The sequence below is a fragment of the Lactuca sativa genome, chromosome 5 (genome assembly GCF_002870075.4).
Source record: "Lactuca sativa cultivar Salinas chromosome 5, Lsat_Salinas_v11, whole genome shotgun sequence".
Taxonomy (NCBI): Eukaryota; Viridiplantae; Streptophyta; class Magnoliopsida; order Asterales; family Asteraceae; genus Lactuca; species Lactuca sativa.
This window is the reverse complement of record NC_056627.2, coordinates 15,359,295-15,376,302: the sequence shown is the minus strand read 5'-3', so window position 1 is coordinate 15,376,302 and position 17,008 is coordinate 15,359,295. Positions and strand designations below refer to the sequence as shown.

The 17,008-nt window shown below is 36.1% G+C and overlaps 1 protein-coding gene across 1 annotated transcript; it reads right to left on the bottom strand.

Annotated features, from left to right (window-relative positions):
- Positions 1-11,236: 11,236 nt before the first annotated feature.
- LOC111878088 (uncharacterized) lies at positions 11,237-12,882 on the bottom strand. Its single transcript, XM_023874606.3, has 2 exons — positions 12,585-12,882; positions 11,237-12,328 (listed from the first exon to the last, which is right to left on the bottom strand). Exon 2 carries the CDS (start codon positions 12,265-12,267, stop codon positions 11,383-11,385), a length of 885 nt encoding a protein of 294 aa, XP_023730374.1. The 5' UTR covers positions 12,268-12,328; positions 12,585-12,882; the 3' UTR covers positions 11,237-11,382.
- Between the last annotated feature and the right edge of the window lie 4,126 nt (positions 12,883-17,008).

The window sequence follows — 17,008 nt, the reverse complement described above, 5'->3', positions numbered from 1 at the left end:
CAAAAGATCGGGGAAAAACCTAGCCACTCGTCGAGTTGCTCCACCAACTCGTCGAATTTACTCCTAGTCCAAAACGGGAAAACCCGACTCGACTCGTTGAGTTGGATGCCCAACTCGTCGAGTTCTTCAGTCCTTTCTCATTAAACTCATTCCAGTTGATTCCATTGCTCCAAACTCCAGATCGAACCTCCTCGGATGAAGTTACCACGTAAAGTTGCTAACTTTACAATCATGCAAAGCTTCACAAGGCTATAACACCCAACACTAAACTCAAGAAGGGGTTTAGGACATGAAGACGGGTCAAAGTTTTGTAAAGCTTGAAACTTTATGTACATGGGACCTAAAGAAGTCCAAATCTGAAACTCATACCCTTTGGGCAAGCTTAACTTGAGAATGGCCCTCATTTTGCACCAAAAGCCCATAAACTCACATAGGAAGATATTTAAGGAATGGAAAACCAAGGTAGAGACTTTTTACCTCCCACTGGACACCAACACGATGTAGATGCTGGATCTATAAGCTTTCCCTCGTTCCAAGCCTCTTCAAGGAATGCTCCAAAAACACACTTTTGGCTTCACACAGTCACACACACACACACACACTTAGCTTGCTAGGGTTACTCTCTGGACATGAAAGGTGGTAAGGGAGGCGGGTTAAAGGACTTAAGGTCCTTTAAATAGGCTGAACATCCGAGAAATTAGGGTTTCATCACACATCCCCAACTCGTCGAGTCCATCCCTCCAACTCGACGAGTAGGCTTCCTAACCCGCACGTCCTGATCAACTCCTACACGACGAGTTAGGGCCAACCAACTCGTCGAGTAGGCCCTTTAACTTGCACTAAATCCTCAAGTTCCACATCCAAGAATCGTGGTTTTACACATCTGCTCAGATGGCTATCTCACCTCTGGTTACTTATGGTTATGCATTCCATGGAAATTTGTTGGTAGCAAAGTTGTGTGTTGTGAGGGGTCTAGTAGGTGGTTAAGAGTTGTATGATTAGTAGTTGTCTATATTTATATGCCTGCTTGATCTCTTGTATATTTATATGTCGACATATTATGGTGGATGAGGTTGAGGCAGTCCTAATATGTGTTGTAGCCAAGATACCAGGTGCAGGCCGGTTGTAAGCCATATGCATGGAGGCTTGGGAGGAGCGGTTGGGTTGATGCATCATACCAACAAACCCGGGGAGCGGTTGGGTTGAGGCAACATGCCAACAAACCTAGGGAGCAGTTGGATTGAGGCAGCATGCTAACAAACCCAATATGTATGCTATATATATATATATATATGTGTGTGTGTGTGTGTGTGTGTGTTTGCTGTGTATGATATTTTGGGGAACTCAGTAAGCTTAATGCTTACCTAGCTATTATTGTTTTTCAGGTATCATCGGTTATCATGGGAAGGTGTAGCAGTGACTGTACACATTCATCAGCAACAATGAAGATTTAACGTTTACTATAATACTCTGATTTTAAACAATGTACTTTGGAACAAATGGTTTTCTTAACTTCTATTCTAAAAATGAGTAGTTTTACCTTAATTGAAAATAAATATTTATGATGTGAAAATGGGATGTTACAACTGATAAATCTTATTGATAGATTAATAATAACGACTATGAACTTAAATATAAGTTACACTTGAAATAAAATAAGTGTAACTTAACTTACAAAATTTTTACCGAAAACTGGGAAATTGCACAGGCAGAACCCTGACCTGAAAGCTTTGGGATCCTAGCAACTCCAGAGCCTAACTAAAATACTAAAAAGTCTAGAAAAAGACAGACCTTAAGGTGCAACATACCAAAATTTAAGACCAAAATTTTGGTTTTAATTAAGTTATTATCAAACCAACAGTATAAGAAAACATCCATAATAACATATCATGTCAAAGCCAATATGTCAATAATCAAAGCTTGTCATCATAAGCAATATCAGAGTATAATCCCAAAGATCTCATGCACGAAAAACATAGTGTGACGCGCTGCGATCGAGCCGACTCCTTTCCTTTGGAAACGAAGTACCTGAAACCAAAACTGAAAAACCGTAAGCACGAAGCTTAGTGAGTTCCCCCCTCATACCACATACCATACAACACACATACTGCCAAGCATATCTGGGTGCTGGCCTACCCATTCGGTATCTTTCAACTGGTATCCAGGGACTGTTTCACCTCTATCACTACCACGTAATAACATAGCATAACATACATAAATATACTGTCAGACATATTTGGGTGCCCGACCTACGCCTTCGGTATCTTTCAACCGGTATCTGGGAGCTGGAATTCCCTTCGGTATCTTTCAACCGGTAACCGGGAGCTGACCTTCCATTCGCTTCCAATCGGTAACCGGGAGCTGGCCTCCCCTTCGGTATCTTTCAACCGATTACCGGGGACTATTTCATCCCTACCACTACCACATAATAACATAACATAACGTACTGCTAGGAATGCATGGGTTTTGACTACCCCTTCGGTATCTTTCAACCGGTATCCGGGGACTATTTCACCCTTACTACTACTAACATATATAACAGAGCATCCTAGCACATCAAGCATATCAGATAGTGGCAAACTAGACGATTATCACAAAGTCAATCATCTAACAAATATCTCCTACTAGTGGACCGATATTGTGGCCTTAGACCCACTTTTACTAGAAGGTAACTCACCTCACACTGCTGAAGTCCCGTCGACAAAACTCTAGCTGCTGGATGACATGTTCTCGAACTGTCAGTGTCAATCATCAAAATAACACCCAATCAGCAATTGGATCCCAACATATACCCATAAGTCCATGATTGGGGTAAAAGACTGCTTTACCCCTATCTTAGTTTGATTCAAGCCCAAGGACCAATCCAAAGGCCCAAAAATCAACTATGAGTCAAAGCCCTTCATATGACCCAATTTTCCAAATAGGGCCCAAATCTTTACATGGTCTTATTCTAAGGCCCAACCATTTAGTCGACTCCAACATTTGGCATTTCTAATGGCCCAATATCTCACAATCATGAATGCCCAATTATGGCCCAATTTTCCAAATTGCGCCCAACCCCTCATATGGGCCTTACCCTAAAGCCCATCCAATTATTCTAGTCCATATGATTGTTCTTGAATGGCCCATTATTGGCCCGATCACCAAGGCCAATGGAAAGGCCCAACTTAAGGCCTATGTGAAATTAGGGTTTTCACATAAAATGACGATTAGGGTTAAGTGTTTCCCACTTAACCCATTAAGGACTTAATCCATTAAATACAATATTGCCTTAGATTAATTGCAAATGATTATTAATTAATTATTTTAAGTTTAGAAAATAATTCCAGTGCGGGTCCCGATCAATCCCCAAAATTAGGGTTTCATGACATTGGTGTTTTCCAAACCCTAATTAGGGTTTCTAACCCAAATACTAGCCTATTAGTCTCATGGGTAAGCTTTCAGATCACTTTGAGCTTCATTGGACCCATTAGGGTTTCATAAGGTCCATTAAGGTTTCATAAGGCCCATTAGGGTTTCATTAGTTGGGCACCACCCACTACCGCCTCGGGTAGTGGTGGTTAATGACGACTCACGATGGATCACGGTGGCGGCCACCACCTCACGGTGGTAGTTATGGTTCTAGTCCAATCGTGTCCAAGCACTCTAAAAGCAATCCAAACACAACTAAGCACACCACCACCCAACACGACGGCTGGTGGCGATAGGAGGCGGCAGCCACCACCTCACGGTGGTGTTATGAGTTTCTTTTCATTATTCTACTTTCTAATTACATTTTACAATGCTTTAACCCAAAAATAAACACACACTAAATAGATAAACACACACATAGCGACCTTGTGGTGGCCGAAGGTGGTAAATGGTGGCAGCCACCACCTCATAGTGGTGGTGGTGACTTTTCCGGCCAAATAAACACCTACACACAACACCCTCTCACTTCATAAATAAACGCAAAGGCACCAAAGCACACTCATAGCCACCTTTCACGGTGGCTAGTGGTGTAGGTTAGGGTAACATGGCGGTGGTGGCAACAAAAGCGGAACAACGGCGGCGGTGGTCCGATGATAACACAACAGCAGAAGAACAAATGAAGCGAATGACAGTAGCGATGGTTGCGATGGCAGCCTAAATTCCAGCCCTTCCGGCTTCTCCCAACGACCACAACGGTCCTTCCCATCGGTCCTCATCTTCGCCGGTAGAGGATGTGACAGAGGCTTTGGAGAGTCATGAACGACAGCGCCAAAATTTGAAGAAGGAAGGAAGGTGGAGCAGAGATTGCGTCGTTGATGGAGATGGGTGCTGCAACTTGTCCGATCCATGGGAGTGACGGTGATCATCGGTTCCAGCAAGGCTAGGAGGTGGCAGCATGAAGGGTGGAGGGTTTAAGCGGCGGTTGCAGCTCCACATTAGGGTTAGGGTTTGAAGCGGGAGGGTTAACGGGTTATATACCCCGATCCCCCAAATTTACTTCCAAAATGACAAGTTTAGCCCCTCCCTTCCCTTTTTCTTTGAATTTTAGCCGAAAATTTACGCTTTAGCCCCTAATTCCATGAATCCTTTCATATTCAGTCCAATTGGTACCAAATACCCCCTGACTTCTAAAATCTTTACAAAATAAATCTTGAATTTACACTTTAACCCCTGAATAATCCAACTTATAACATTTGGCTCCCCAAAACCAACACCCTACTAATTATTATGGATTTTAGGGCTACTATTCATTCATTAATTTGTTTATTTAGTTATTTAATAAACGGGGTGTTACATAAGGGCTAGAGAGATTTCAGATTGAGATATGAGAATTGGGATGAGAAATGAAGAAAATTTGAGCGGTATTTATAGTTGAACAGGTGCACGCCGTGCGTCGCGCGCCGATTAGAGGCGTGCTGCGACCTTCAAGCAACATTGCTCCTGCCCCCACCCCCCCCTGCTTCCACGTATCAGCACCAGATTCGTCCACGTCGCAATGTCGGTAGCCTGCTGCGCGTCGTGCCTCTCGCGCTTGCCCGTTGAATTTCTGATTTTTTCAAAAAATCATATCTTCCACATATGAGCTCTATTTTTAACGTTCTTTATATGCAAGCGTAGCTATCGACTTGTACTACAACTTTCATTTATAATTCGTCGGCTAATTCTCACTTTATTTTTAAAGTTATATTTTTAACAGATTTAGACTGTTAAAATCCATATAAAAATCATAATTCTTTCATACGATAACCATTGCTGACTTTCTTTATATCGATGGGCTCCTAATCACGAGATCTTCGAATCTCGTTTATTTCGTTTTGCCTAACAATCGACGGGTCTAAAATTCGGTTTTTGTATTGCACATTGTTGTACTGAAACTTCGGAAAATCATAACTTCCTCATATGAAGTTAAATATTAGACGTTCTCTATATGCACGCTCTTGGTTTTATGATTTCTATGACTTTCATTTTGATTACTGATGGTAATTACAAACCTATCGCACATTCACTATTTACGATGCACATAGTCGTGTTGGTTTAACCGCGAAACTTCGAAGAAGCATAACATCTTCATACAAGGTCTGATTTAAGCACTCCTTATATCCACGTAAGAGTCATTACGACTACTACATCTTTATCTAAGATAATATATTATATCTAACCTGAATCTATGGGTGTTACACTGTTATTGAAAACACATGAGATGGAATGACCATGGAGCGTCGTTTGGTCTATTGGATATGGAACTTGATCATGGAACGTCTTTCATGATCATTTTTTTTGCCTAAATCGAGTGTTTCACTACTATAAGCAACTATCTTTAAGGTATCGACTTGCCGGGGGGAAAAGTAAGCACAAATAAAATTGAATTCCTATTTATTCCATTATAATAACTATTTTTGTCAAATGATAATTATATGTTTTGGAACGTAAAACAAAATGCTACATTTATAATACTAGTGAGTGTCATAGTATATTTTACCACACTATTGCTCTGCCATATGATCATCACATCATTTTCCCCTCACCCCTACAAACTTGTGGGTGTCATATCACACTCTATCATACTTTTATTTTCTTTTTTTTTTAATTGAATAAAAAGTAATTTAATAAAATATAATTACAGAAAATCATTCATAATAAAATACTTTATTAATTTAATTAAAAACATTTACATATCTACAAAACTACAATTAAATTAAAACATTGTTTGTAATATTTTTTCATGATGTCCACTCTAGCCCTCAAAACCATATTGAACTCGTTTTCGGTGAGATAATTGAATGGTTTTGTTAAAAACTTCGTATCGCGACTTCTTTGCTTCTCCTCTAAAGTTATTTGCTTCTCCTCTCTAGCTTTCTTTTTATCCTCCAACTTCTTCATTTCAAAACTAAAACGACTTTCGAAATTCAAATTACGAATTTCAAAATTACTAGCAACTCCGTGAATGTCAACTCCTCTTCCCGTTACCGATGTATTCGACGAAGGGCCTTTTTTCGCCTTATCTCGACCCATCGATCGAATTACCTCTCTAAGATCGAGCTCATCCACTTCGTTCAAAATCATCCCTAAAATACATATCCGATGAAGTAGTGTAACTCGTCTCAGCAACTTTGGTTCTTTTTTGATAACCTTCTTCGCTACCAAAATTTTCTACCCATTTCGAGGATGTGGATAAAAACCTCCAAATATTGAGAAATTTGAAAGACTTCTTATTGTAAATGGTATTTGTTGGTAGTAAAGTTATTGGGCTTGGTATCCGGGCGAAATTGTAGACGGATCAATTTGTGGTCGGTAAACTGAGTGCTCGAATGGATGAACATTTGCATGCGATTTGCTACGAGCGGTAAATTGAGGGTTGTTTGGATTTACTTTTGGAATGCAAAAGTTTCAAAATGTTGTATGAATTAAAAGTGTTTAGTGGGTGATATATATATATATATATATATATATATATATATATATATATATATATATATACACACACACACACACACACACCGTGTTTATTGAAAAAAACAAATATCTAGCCGTTTGCCAAAAACCAAAAAATTGAAATGGAAGTTTCTGTGAAAGCTTCTAATGCGGTACGTTTACCGTTGTCCAACCAAATGTGTAGGTGTTGTGTTCACCGCACACCATGGTGGCACCTCACATACCGCAAAGTGCGGTATAGAGCATACCGACAAGTCTAATATGGTAAATTAGTTGTTAACGATAGATTGTATATTACACAATTGGTTTATATACATTAAATTTGTCATTTTAGAGTACATTCATCCGTTAAACTTAATGTTAACTTTAAATAATTAGTACATCTAAGATTATATTAATTATTTAAAGGACAAAACTGCACAAATGGTCCCTGTGGTTTGCTGAAAATTGTCACTTTGGTCCAAATATGTTTGGATTAGCACCAGAGGTCCAAACTTTTCATTTTGTTGCGAATTTGGTTCGATTTTGTTTGAAATTTTTTATAAAGATGATTTTGCCCCTGATTATTTAATATTTTAATTTTCTTTTATTACAACAATTAAAAAGAATTAAAAATAAAAGAAAAAAGAAAATACTATCTCTCTCTCTCTCTCTCACCCATCTTCTTCTTCTTCCTCAAGAACGTTGAAGAATATCTTTCGCCACCACCACCATTCGACCGTCGTCCTCCACCACCATTGTTTGACCACCATCCGCCACAACCACAATTTGCCATATCCGTCTCCACCTAAATGAAATCAGATGAACACACACACACACAACAATCAGATCAGATGAACACACACACACACACATAAAAATGAAATCTGATGAGCAAACAGAGATCAACACAAACATCCACCAATTTTTCAACAGATACCACACAAACACACACACACATACAGATTAAACACACACATACACACACACACACTCGAACAAGACAAACGAGAGATTAAACACACATACACACACAAACACCACAACAGATCTGAATAACTAGGGTTTCAAAAAACTAGAAGGACACCAGTCGAGTTCAGCGCCAGCCTTCATCGGTGTAAGATCTGAGAAGGGTTCGTAAAGAGGTGGTGGTCGCCACACCTCAGTCGATTAGGTTGAGTCCAACGCCGCCATTACTAGGGTTTCAGCTCGCCACCATTACAAACCCTAACCTGTTACAGATTCGTTTCAGAGATGGGGGCGATAAAGAGAAACACGATGGTTTGATAGATCTACATTGAGAACGGCGACGAGGAGGGAACAAGTCTAAACCCTAGCCACCGATGCCTTCGACCCCCTACTAGATCTTGATTCGTTATGGTTGTTAATGATGACCGGGTCGTAGAGTTTCATGTTAGGGCTTCTTTTAACAGGAGGAAGAGGAGGAGGAGATCGTCGTCTAAGGATGAGATCAGAGACCCATTACTCGATCTGATTTCATCTTCTTGAATGTGTTCATTAGAAAACCCTTCATCAGATCTGATTTCATGTATGTTTTCTTGAGTGTACATGTTTGGAGAATAAACTTAAAAAATATGGAGTGTTTGTGTATGTGTTCATATGAATATGTGTTCCTGAGTTTCAATGTGTGTTCTTGAGTGTTTTGTATTTGCAGAGAGAGAGAGAGAGAGAGGTAATTTTTTTAAGAGAGAGAGGGGGTAAATTTTTATTAATTTTTTTAATCATAAAAATATATAAATAAATAAATAAATGAAAAAACAAAAAACAATGGTGAAATCGTCATTTCAAAAAAGTTTAAAGTAAATTGGACCAAACTCGCAATAAAATGAAAATTTGGACCTGTGGTGCAAGTCCAAACATTTTTGAACCAAAGTGACAATTTTTAGCAAACCATAGGGACCATTTATGCAGTTTAGTCTATTTAAAGTTAAAATTAAGTTTAAATTGTTAACATATCAGCATACCCTAAAATGACAAATTTAATGCATATAAAACAATTATCTATTATACAATCTATTGTTACCAACTAATTTACCGAATTAGATATGTAGGTACGCTTTATACCGCACTCTGCGGTATTTGATGTGTCACCGCGGTGTGTAGTGAACATATTTAATACATAAGTTATTTAAAGTTAAAATTATGTTTAAATTATTTAAAGTTTCTTTACCAAATAAATATATAAGTAAATGAATAAAAATATTTAACTTATTTTCTGGGTAAGGTTATATAACATGTATGGTTATACTTCCTTCGTACAAAAATTATTATCCATAGATAAAAAAAAACATATAAATTAAAGAATCATTAATTACTATCAATTTTATTAAAAAAAATAACTATTGTACCATTTTATTGTATTTAATTTCATAGTAGTTTAACTAATAATAAATAATATTTTGATAAAATATATTTATTCTTAAAAATAGGATATTATTTTAGAAAAACCAAAAAGAAAACACAAACTATTAATATGAGATGGAGGAAATATAATTTTTTATAAACATTTAAATACACTAATCATCTTTAACAATTTTTATATAAATAAATGGAATAATCAAATGGAAAGTTACTAATCTAACCAAATTCATTAATGACTTCTCATTTTTTAACCAAAAATTAGGATTTGTCCCAAACTAGCCCACGAAACCGTAGGTGGTTAAAATGGTCTACTGTTTCGCCTATTTACCTACTGTTTTGATTTTAGTCTATAAATATTTTTCTTTTCATTTTTCACTACAAAACCGTAGACGAAAAAATGGTCTACTGTTTCCCAAATAATAGATTAAAAATAATCTACTGTTTCGTCTAAAAACATACGGTTTTATGGGTTTTTTTTTTAAATGAAAAAAAACACTAACTTTTTGACTACTATACCTATTATATATTAAAAGAAAATTTTCTTTTACAGTAAAAGTTAGTGTATTTTTTTTCATTTAAAAAAGAAAAAAAAACTAAAACTATAGGTTTTGGATGAAACAGTAGATTATTTTTAATCTACTATTTGGGAAATAGTAGACTTCTCAGAGGAAACAGTAGACCATTTTTTCGTCTACGGTTTCGTAGTGAAAAATGAAAAAAAAAATCTTTATATACTAAAATCAAAACTGTAGATAAAATGGGTGAAACAGTAGACCATTTTAACCATCTACGGTTTCGTGGGATAGTTTGGGACAAATTCTAATTTTTGATTAAAAATTGTTAATCACTTTTTTAATTTGGTTAGATTAATAATTGTCCATAATCAAATGGTAACCTTCGTATTTACGCTACAAAATGATTATTGAAATATTTATAATTTCGAGAATTTTGATGCGAGACAAAGCAAAAGTTGAGACTTGAGTGCATCTTTGAGAGTTCATTAAATTGTAGTCACATGAGTGACACATGCTTCAATTCCAACACTTCACTTCACAATCTGACACACTCTCGTTTCATTTGATTCCATAACTTTCATTGTATTTAATGCTATTAAGTGTTGTGTCATCAAGATTAAAACATAAACTATAACCCAATCAGAATTTGAGCACGTTATTCAAGATCATCGTTGAGAGGTTTGATACAAAGAATATCAGTTCATGTGTAAAATGATCCAATAAGATGGTCTTACAATTAAAATGGTTAATGATTAAATTTGTTTGATACAAACATAAACTTAACTTCGAATGTAATCTTACAATTTTTTAATAATTATAGTGTAAAAATTGGTGGGTTGATATTTTATAAGAAATAAATGAAGGGAAATTGAAAATTAAACCCCACCAAAATCTCATTGGGTACTAGGTCATCTATCAAATGGTCCTAGCAATTGACCTAACATCCCACATTAAATTCTTCACCTAACATTACTGGCATTTCAAAGAATATATTTTCCTATTTTTTTATGAAAAATAATAGTGTTAATCAACATGGTAGGAAACGATTTCTTTTGCATTCAAAGAATATAATAGCTTCGTATATTGAAAAATATATATATATATATATATATATATATATATATATATATATATATATATATATATATATATATATATATATATAATTTTTTTTTTGTTATTTCTTTTCCATGTCGAGAAAAAAACTGTTATTAGTCTAGAACAATGTTGGAAATATAGTGAGCATGTTCGATCATAAGTGTCCTGCTAATACAGACATAAATACGTCCGACTGAATTCATTTCCCCTAATAAATTAGCAGGTTAGATAGTAAACATAGGTTAATAACTACAAAATATTCTTTTTAATGATAACGTTTTATTATTTATTTAACCTAAATATTCTCTTATATTCGTATTACGAGCTATACACGTTATGTATATATATATACATATAAATTCTTGAAGGAGAATATAAAAGCCTTGAATTAAAATTTTAATATGATCTCGTTTATAAACAATTAACTGAGTTGCGTTTGAACTCGTTATTACGAGATCTGACCTTAATGTATGATATAATATTTTTAATATATAAATAAATAATTTCAACATATATTGTTGAATCTCCAGTCTAATCTAACTTCACTGGGACCCACAACGTGCTGACATGGCTTGCGAAATGATACGATGTGGCTGCTCACCATGAAGGCGGTTACACGCTCAGAGACCCGGATGTCTTCCATCTTCAGTTCTTGTAACCGCTGAACGTACTCCGGCACGTGGATCAGGTCCCATATCACTCCAATCTCACCGCCTTTCAGCACCCGGACAACTTCCCCGAGTACCCTCATCCGTTCCGCCGCCGCCGCCGCTGTTTTCTGACCGAATTCCTTCCCGACGGTGTGGAGAAACCCGGCTGACACCACCACGTCGAAGTAATTGTCCGGGAACGGGAGCCTACGCGCGTCTCCCTCTCGACAGGTGACATACTCCTGGACGCCTTCCATCCCGGCGGTTCTGAGAGTGGATAACGTCGTGTTCTTGCGATCTAACCCGACGACTCGGCCTGAGCTTCCTTCTTTTTTGAGTTGCATGGCGACGGTGTTTAGAAGGATGCCGCGGCCGCATCCTACGTCTAGGGCTGTTTTCACGGTGGACCAGTCGTGTACAGCACCGACCATACGCTGAGCCATGTCCCAGCGAAGTGCGACGGAGGAGTAAAAAATGTTGCCGGCTGCGTAAAAAAGGCATACGCCGGAGAGTGCCGTAACGGAGCCGGTGAAACCAGCAGCGAATCTAGCGAAACCGGTAGAAAAAACGGCGGGGAGAATCGACTCGAAGGAGGAACAGATCCAATCAAAGTAGATGAGAAAGAGGACTGATGACGCTGAGAAGAAGATCGCGTGGATTAAGAGGAACACCGGTGTTTGCCAATCATCCATGCCGTAGATTGCGTAGATCTGAGTCCAATCTCTTCCAGTTTTCCCCATTCTTTCTATAAAGTAACAGTAACAGATGCACAGCTCGACTTCCGCTTCTCAAATTCAGATTCTGCAGTTTCAAAGTAAGCAATTAACATTATTAAAAATAAACTCAAATATTAGTATGGATCAACACATCGTTAATATACCGCACCAACAAAATCTGGTTTGTTTACCGCGAAAATCAACTGATTTTGAATCACGAGACGTTAAAATTCAAATCTATCTTAGTTCTTCTCTTTTCATCACTCCACTCAGACTATATGAACAAATGAAAATGTCGTTTAATCGGGAAACGAAACAGTGAGGGTGAGTATACCACTTACATATGAGGAAATGTAATCCAGAATTTGTTGATAGCGAAGGGTAGTTCAGAGCAACAGGATCATGAAAAATGGGGAATTATTGCTGTCAAAGGCAAATCGAAATCAAAATCAATGCCCATAATATCAATATCTTCCGTTTCAGAGAATGACGACGACGATGATGATGCGGATCTTTAACCAGTTGATACGCGTTTTCCTTTTGGCTTTCGTCCTTTTGTTTATCTGTGTGTAACTTTTTGAAATGTTAAAAGAGCGAATCAGACGAGTGATAGCAAGAGAGAGAAAATGATTGAACAGGGAGAGGCGGTGCTCGGAGACTTTAAATAGACAAAGTTACAAAGATACAGAAATCGTCCCTCGGTTATTGAGGATTTGCAAATAATAACTCCGTCCCACAAATTAATACCTTTATAATTTTATCTCACGCTAAAATACCAAAAAACATACCATAATAATCAAGGTCCTTTATACAAATAAATAAATAAAATAAAACCAATGTGTTAAAAAGCTTGACATAAATATTATTATTATTAGAATAATTTACATAGGTTTACCAAATATCATGAACTTAGTATTGCTAATTTTTTTTGATGACTATAGTCCATGTAATTTCCAAAACTTGCATGAATTGTCATTTTTTGTTCTTATCGTTAGTTTTCATTTGCTAATTGCTAAGAGGGTGTTTGTAACATTCCAATTTCAAACCAAAATTTTCATTCAAAATATATTAGACTTTTAAAACCTTTTTCTATAAACATAAGGTATCATTCAATTAATTGAAAACCATAATGTTAAATAAAGTTAAATTTCAAAACAACGGAAACCAAGCAACTTCGATGCGATTGTAAAGTCATGTCGCCCCATTCCCACGAACAACCTGAATACATTAAATCCGCAAATGTAAGCATAAAACCTTAGTGAGTTTCATAGTATGCCACATATTCCACCATACAAAAAATGCATACAAGTAATAACGAGTCCAGCCCAGTAGGTCCAACCTAACAAACATATAAACATACATACTAACCATAGGTATCAACTGTTGACACTTTACTATCATATCATTATTAGCTCTCATCCACTAACTACCACCGGCTCCCAACCGCCACATAACCATCAACTCCCAGTCGTACAATATTCATACCCAAGCCAATACTAATACTAATCATCGCCTTATGAATACATTGTCATACATTGTCGGGAATTAGACAGATAGTAAAACAAATAATCCTACCCAAAAGCAATAAATCAAACAAGAACCATGCAACGCGGTTTAGACCAAGAGTTCTCATGCTATCTCATTTACACCACATATAAACCCTAGAGTATCCACTCAACGATCTACCAAAACTACCATTGCCTTATCCAGTCATGATACCTAATAGTATCATCCAAAGAAAACAAGCAAGACCCTACTATTATAGCATACCATGACATCAAGTGTCTCACAACTACACATGTAACAAGGATTATCCTTGTCAACTAGCATATTTGTACTCTGACAGTACCTATATCCTACCATACAAAGGATATATAATGTCATACGAGATATAGTGAGGAAACTCACATCAAAAGAATCTGAAATCCCCAGCTGCACGAGATTAATTGCAAAGGTCGGTCCTAAAAATCACCTAGCCATAAAATACAGATCAAACCTCATTCCAAAGCCTCAAAACCTAAAGTTTGTGTAATGTCCCCAAAATATAGAGTAAAATTTTCATTTTTACATAAATCAAACCAACAAAAACCCATTTCATAAAATATCATCATAGTTTCAAATATAGTATTCTAAACATGACATCGGAGTATCATAAAACGATAGTGCGGAAACTCCAGCGGATGTGGTGCAATCATGTCATGCTCTTGCATGTTTTGATAAAATACCTACAACATATAAACTTAAAACCGTAAACACAAAGCTTAGTGAGTTCCCCAAGATAATACATACTACACATATCCACATACATAACCATACGACCTATTTCAGCCCAAGTGATATGCTCTGGGTCAAATCATAGTCATATATCACTCCTGCAACGGCTTATTTCAGCCAACAGGTCTATTTCAACCCAAGTGAATGCTACTGGTCAAATCGTAGTCTTACAACACCCCTACTGTGACATCCTCTATTTTTTCAGAACCAAAAAGAAACTTTTTTTATTCTTTAAAAATCATGATACTTTATTTTCGGAAAATCCCGATATATAAAAATCTTTTGAGTACAAGAGTGTCTCAAATAAGATCCCAATGATGTAATAATCAATACTGATACATAAGTTACATCGTAAAGACCTAATGATCCTGAACACCAATGCAGGCTTTCTCTTAATCATTCAGCATCCTAATCAAGTTCTCCTGGCTGAAGTCTTGATATATATGATACATACAAACTAAGTGGATCAAGTTGGGAAACCTGGTAAGATACATAGGGATTACAACCCCATAATGTTAATATATATATATATATATATATATATATATATATATATATATATATATATATATATATATATATATATTAACCCTACAAAACCATCTATTTCCAAACAACACACACACACACACACACACACACACATATATATATATATATATATATATATATATATATATATATATAATTCTGATTTGGATATCTATAAACCCCATTCCCATACATACCCACCCCAATCAATCCTCATAGACCCTACTCTATAGTTATCAAGAAGATAAATCATTTAGAAGGGACTTGACTACACCGTTAGGGGTTCCTTAGCTGGTGAAAATCATAAAAGCACTCGGGCCATTAGAGTATTTGATGAATATGGTATCCCGTTTCATCTACATATGTGGGTTATGAACCCACACTAGTAACGTAATTCACAAGACCATCTAGAGTGATCAAGTGTTGTAATCTTATTCTTGGAGATGACCATCCATACTATTATAATTTCCTGACCTGGATTTCTGGTCATCAAAAAAGGAATATGATTTGTACTCCTTTACATATTTCATACCATCAAAACCTGAAAGTGTCAAGGAACAGAACTCTACTAAGTTCCCAATAATAACTCTGTTTAGGCAATACTAACCTATCTTGATGTATATATTTAACACAGAGTATTTAGGTATTAATATGCTTTTATCTTCCTTTTAGTAGTTGATGTGTGCAAATGGTTACACCTAATTTTAAATTTATAACCTAACTACATTAACTAACTACTTGCACCTAGGCAGTGTACATATTCAGACTATAGTATAGTCGGGTGTCGATCACATGGAACAGTATTGACTAATTAATCTACTTACTATTAAACTAACCTAATTATCATCAAAGGAAAAGGTTTTATCTAATTTTGAAAGATTAGATTAACTTAATTCTTTAACACAAACTTAATCAATAAACAAACACTTCTGTTAGTTCGAATCCACTTTCACTCAATGGGTACTAATTAGCTATGACAATTACTGTTGATTACCAATTAAGATAATATTAGCAATTTAGTTCTAAATCTACTAACTTTAATCAATTCATGTAAATCTATGTATGGTCACACAATCATTAACACATAATTGATTATTAAATGAAATTGGAGCTATGTAAGATTGATTTGGTAAACACACATTATGGTCATAATCATGAGTTTTCTAGCATAACTTAATTTTAATAATTCAATTGCTTATCTAAGATTGGTTTGATCTTAGCTCTAATAAACTAGTGTTCACTGAATTATTAGGTATTCAAATTCATGTAACTTCATATTCACTAACTACACAAAATAAGAATTTAAAGCAATCAATTATCAAACAAACATGCTAGGTAAAGTCAATCCAACACAAGTCTTAACCAACTAGTAATTCAAGGTTAAAGTAAATACACCATGAGTTCCAGCTTCATTTAGCTAACAGAAGCAGCTAGATTTAGCTGGACATACTAGCAACTAAGCAAACAAAATCCATAATCAAAAACATGTTTAATTATACCAAAATATGAATCAAATATCGGACTTCTTCTTCCTTGGTGTTGAAAACCAATTCCAGAACTTTTCTTCTTCTTCTCCAATTTGTGTCCAGGAACCCTCCAAGGTAGCAAAAAGTCCTTAAAATCATAATGATCAAGTTTTTATATACTTTTCCCAAAAGTCGTGACTAACGTCGTGAAAGGAAGCTTCACGTCGTGAACTTAGAGATATCCTTATCGGGCACGGATTTTTACTTCGCACGTATTTATCTTTTGGAAGATTCAAGTCCACGTCGTGAACTTGTGGTTCACGTCCTGAGTTTAAAGCTTAATTCGTGGGTTTCTTCTACTTTTGTAGTCCAAGTCTCCAAAGTTCCATGTTTTGTCATTTTTGGTCCCTTTGTTCAAAAATGCTTTAATTTGGCTGCAAATAACAATTTATCTTTATAAGTACCATTATTCTATATAAATAACCAAATTATTC

What these genes read in the sequence shown, in the direction of transcription:
- LOC111878088 (XM_023874606.3), bottom strand. Translation starts at nt 12,267, where the DNA reads ATGGGGAAAACTGGAAGAGATTGGACTCAGATCTACGCAATCTACGGC.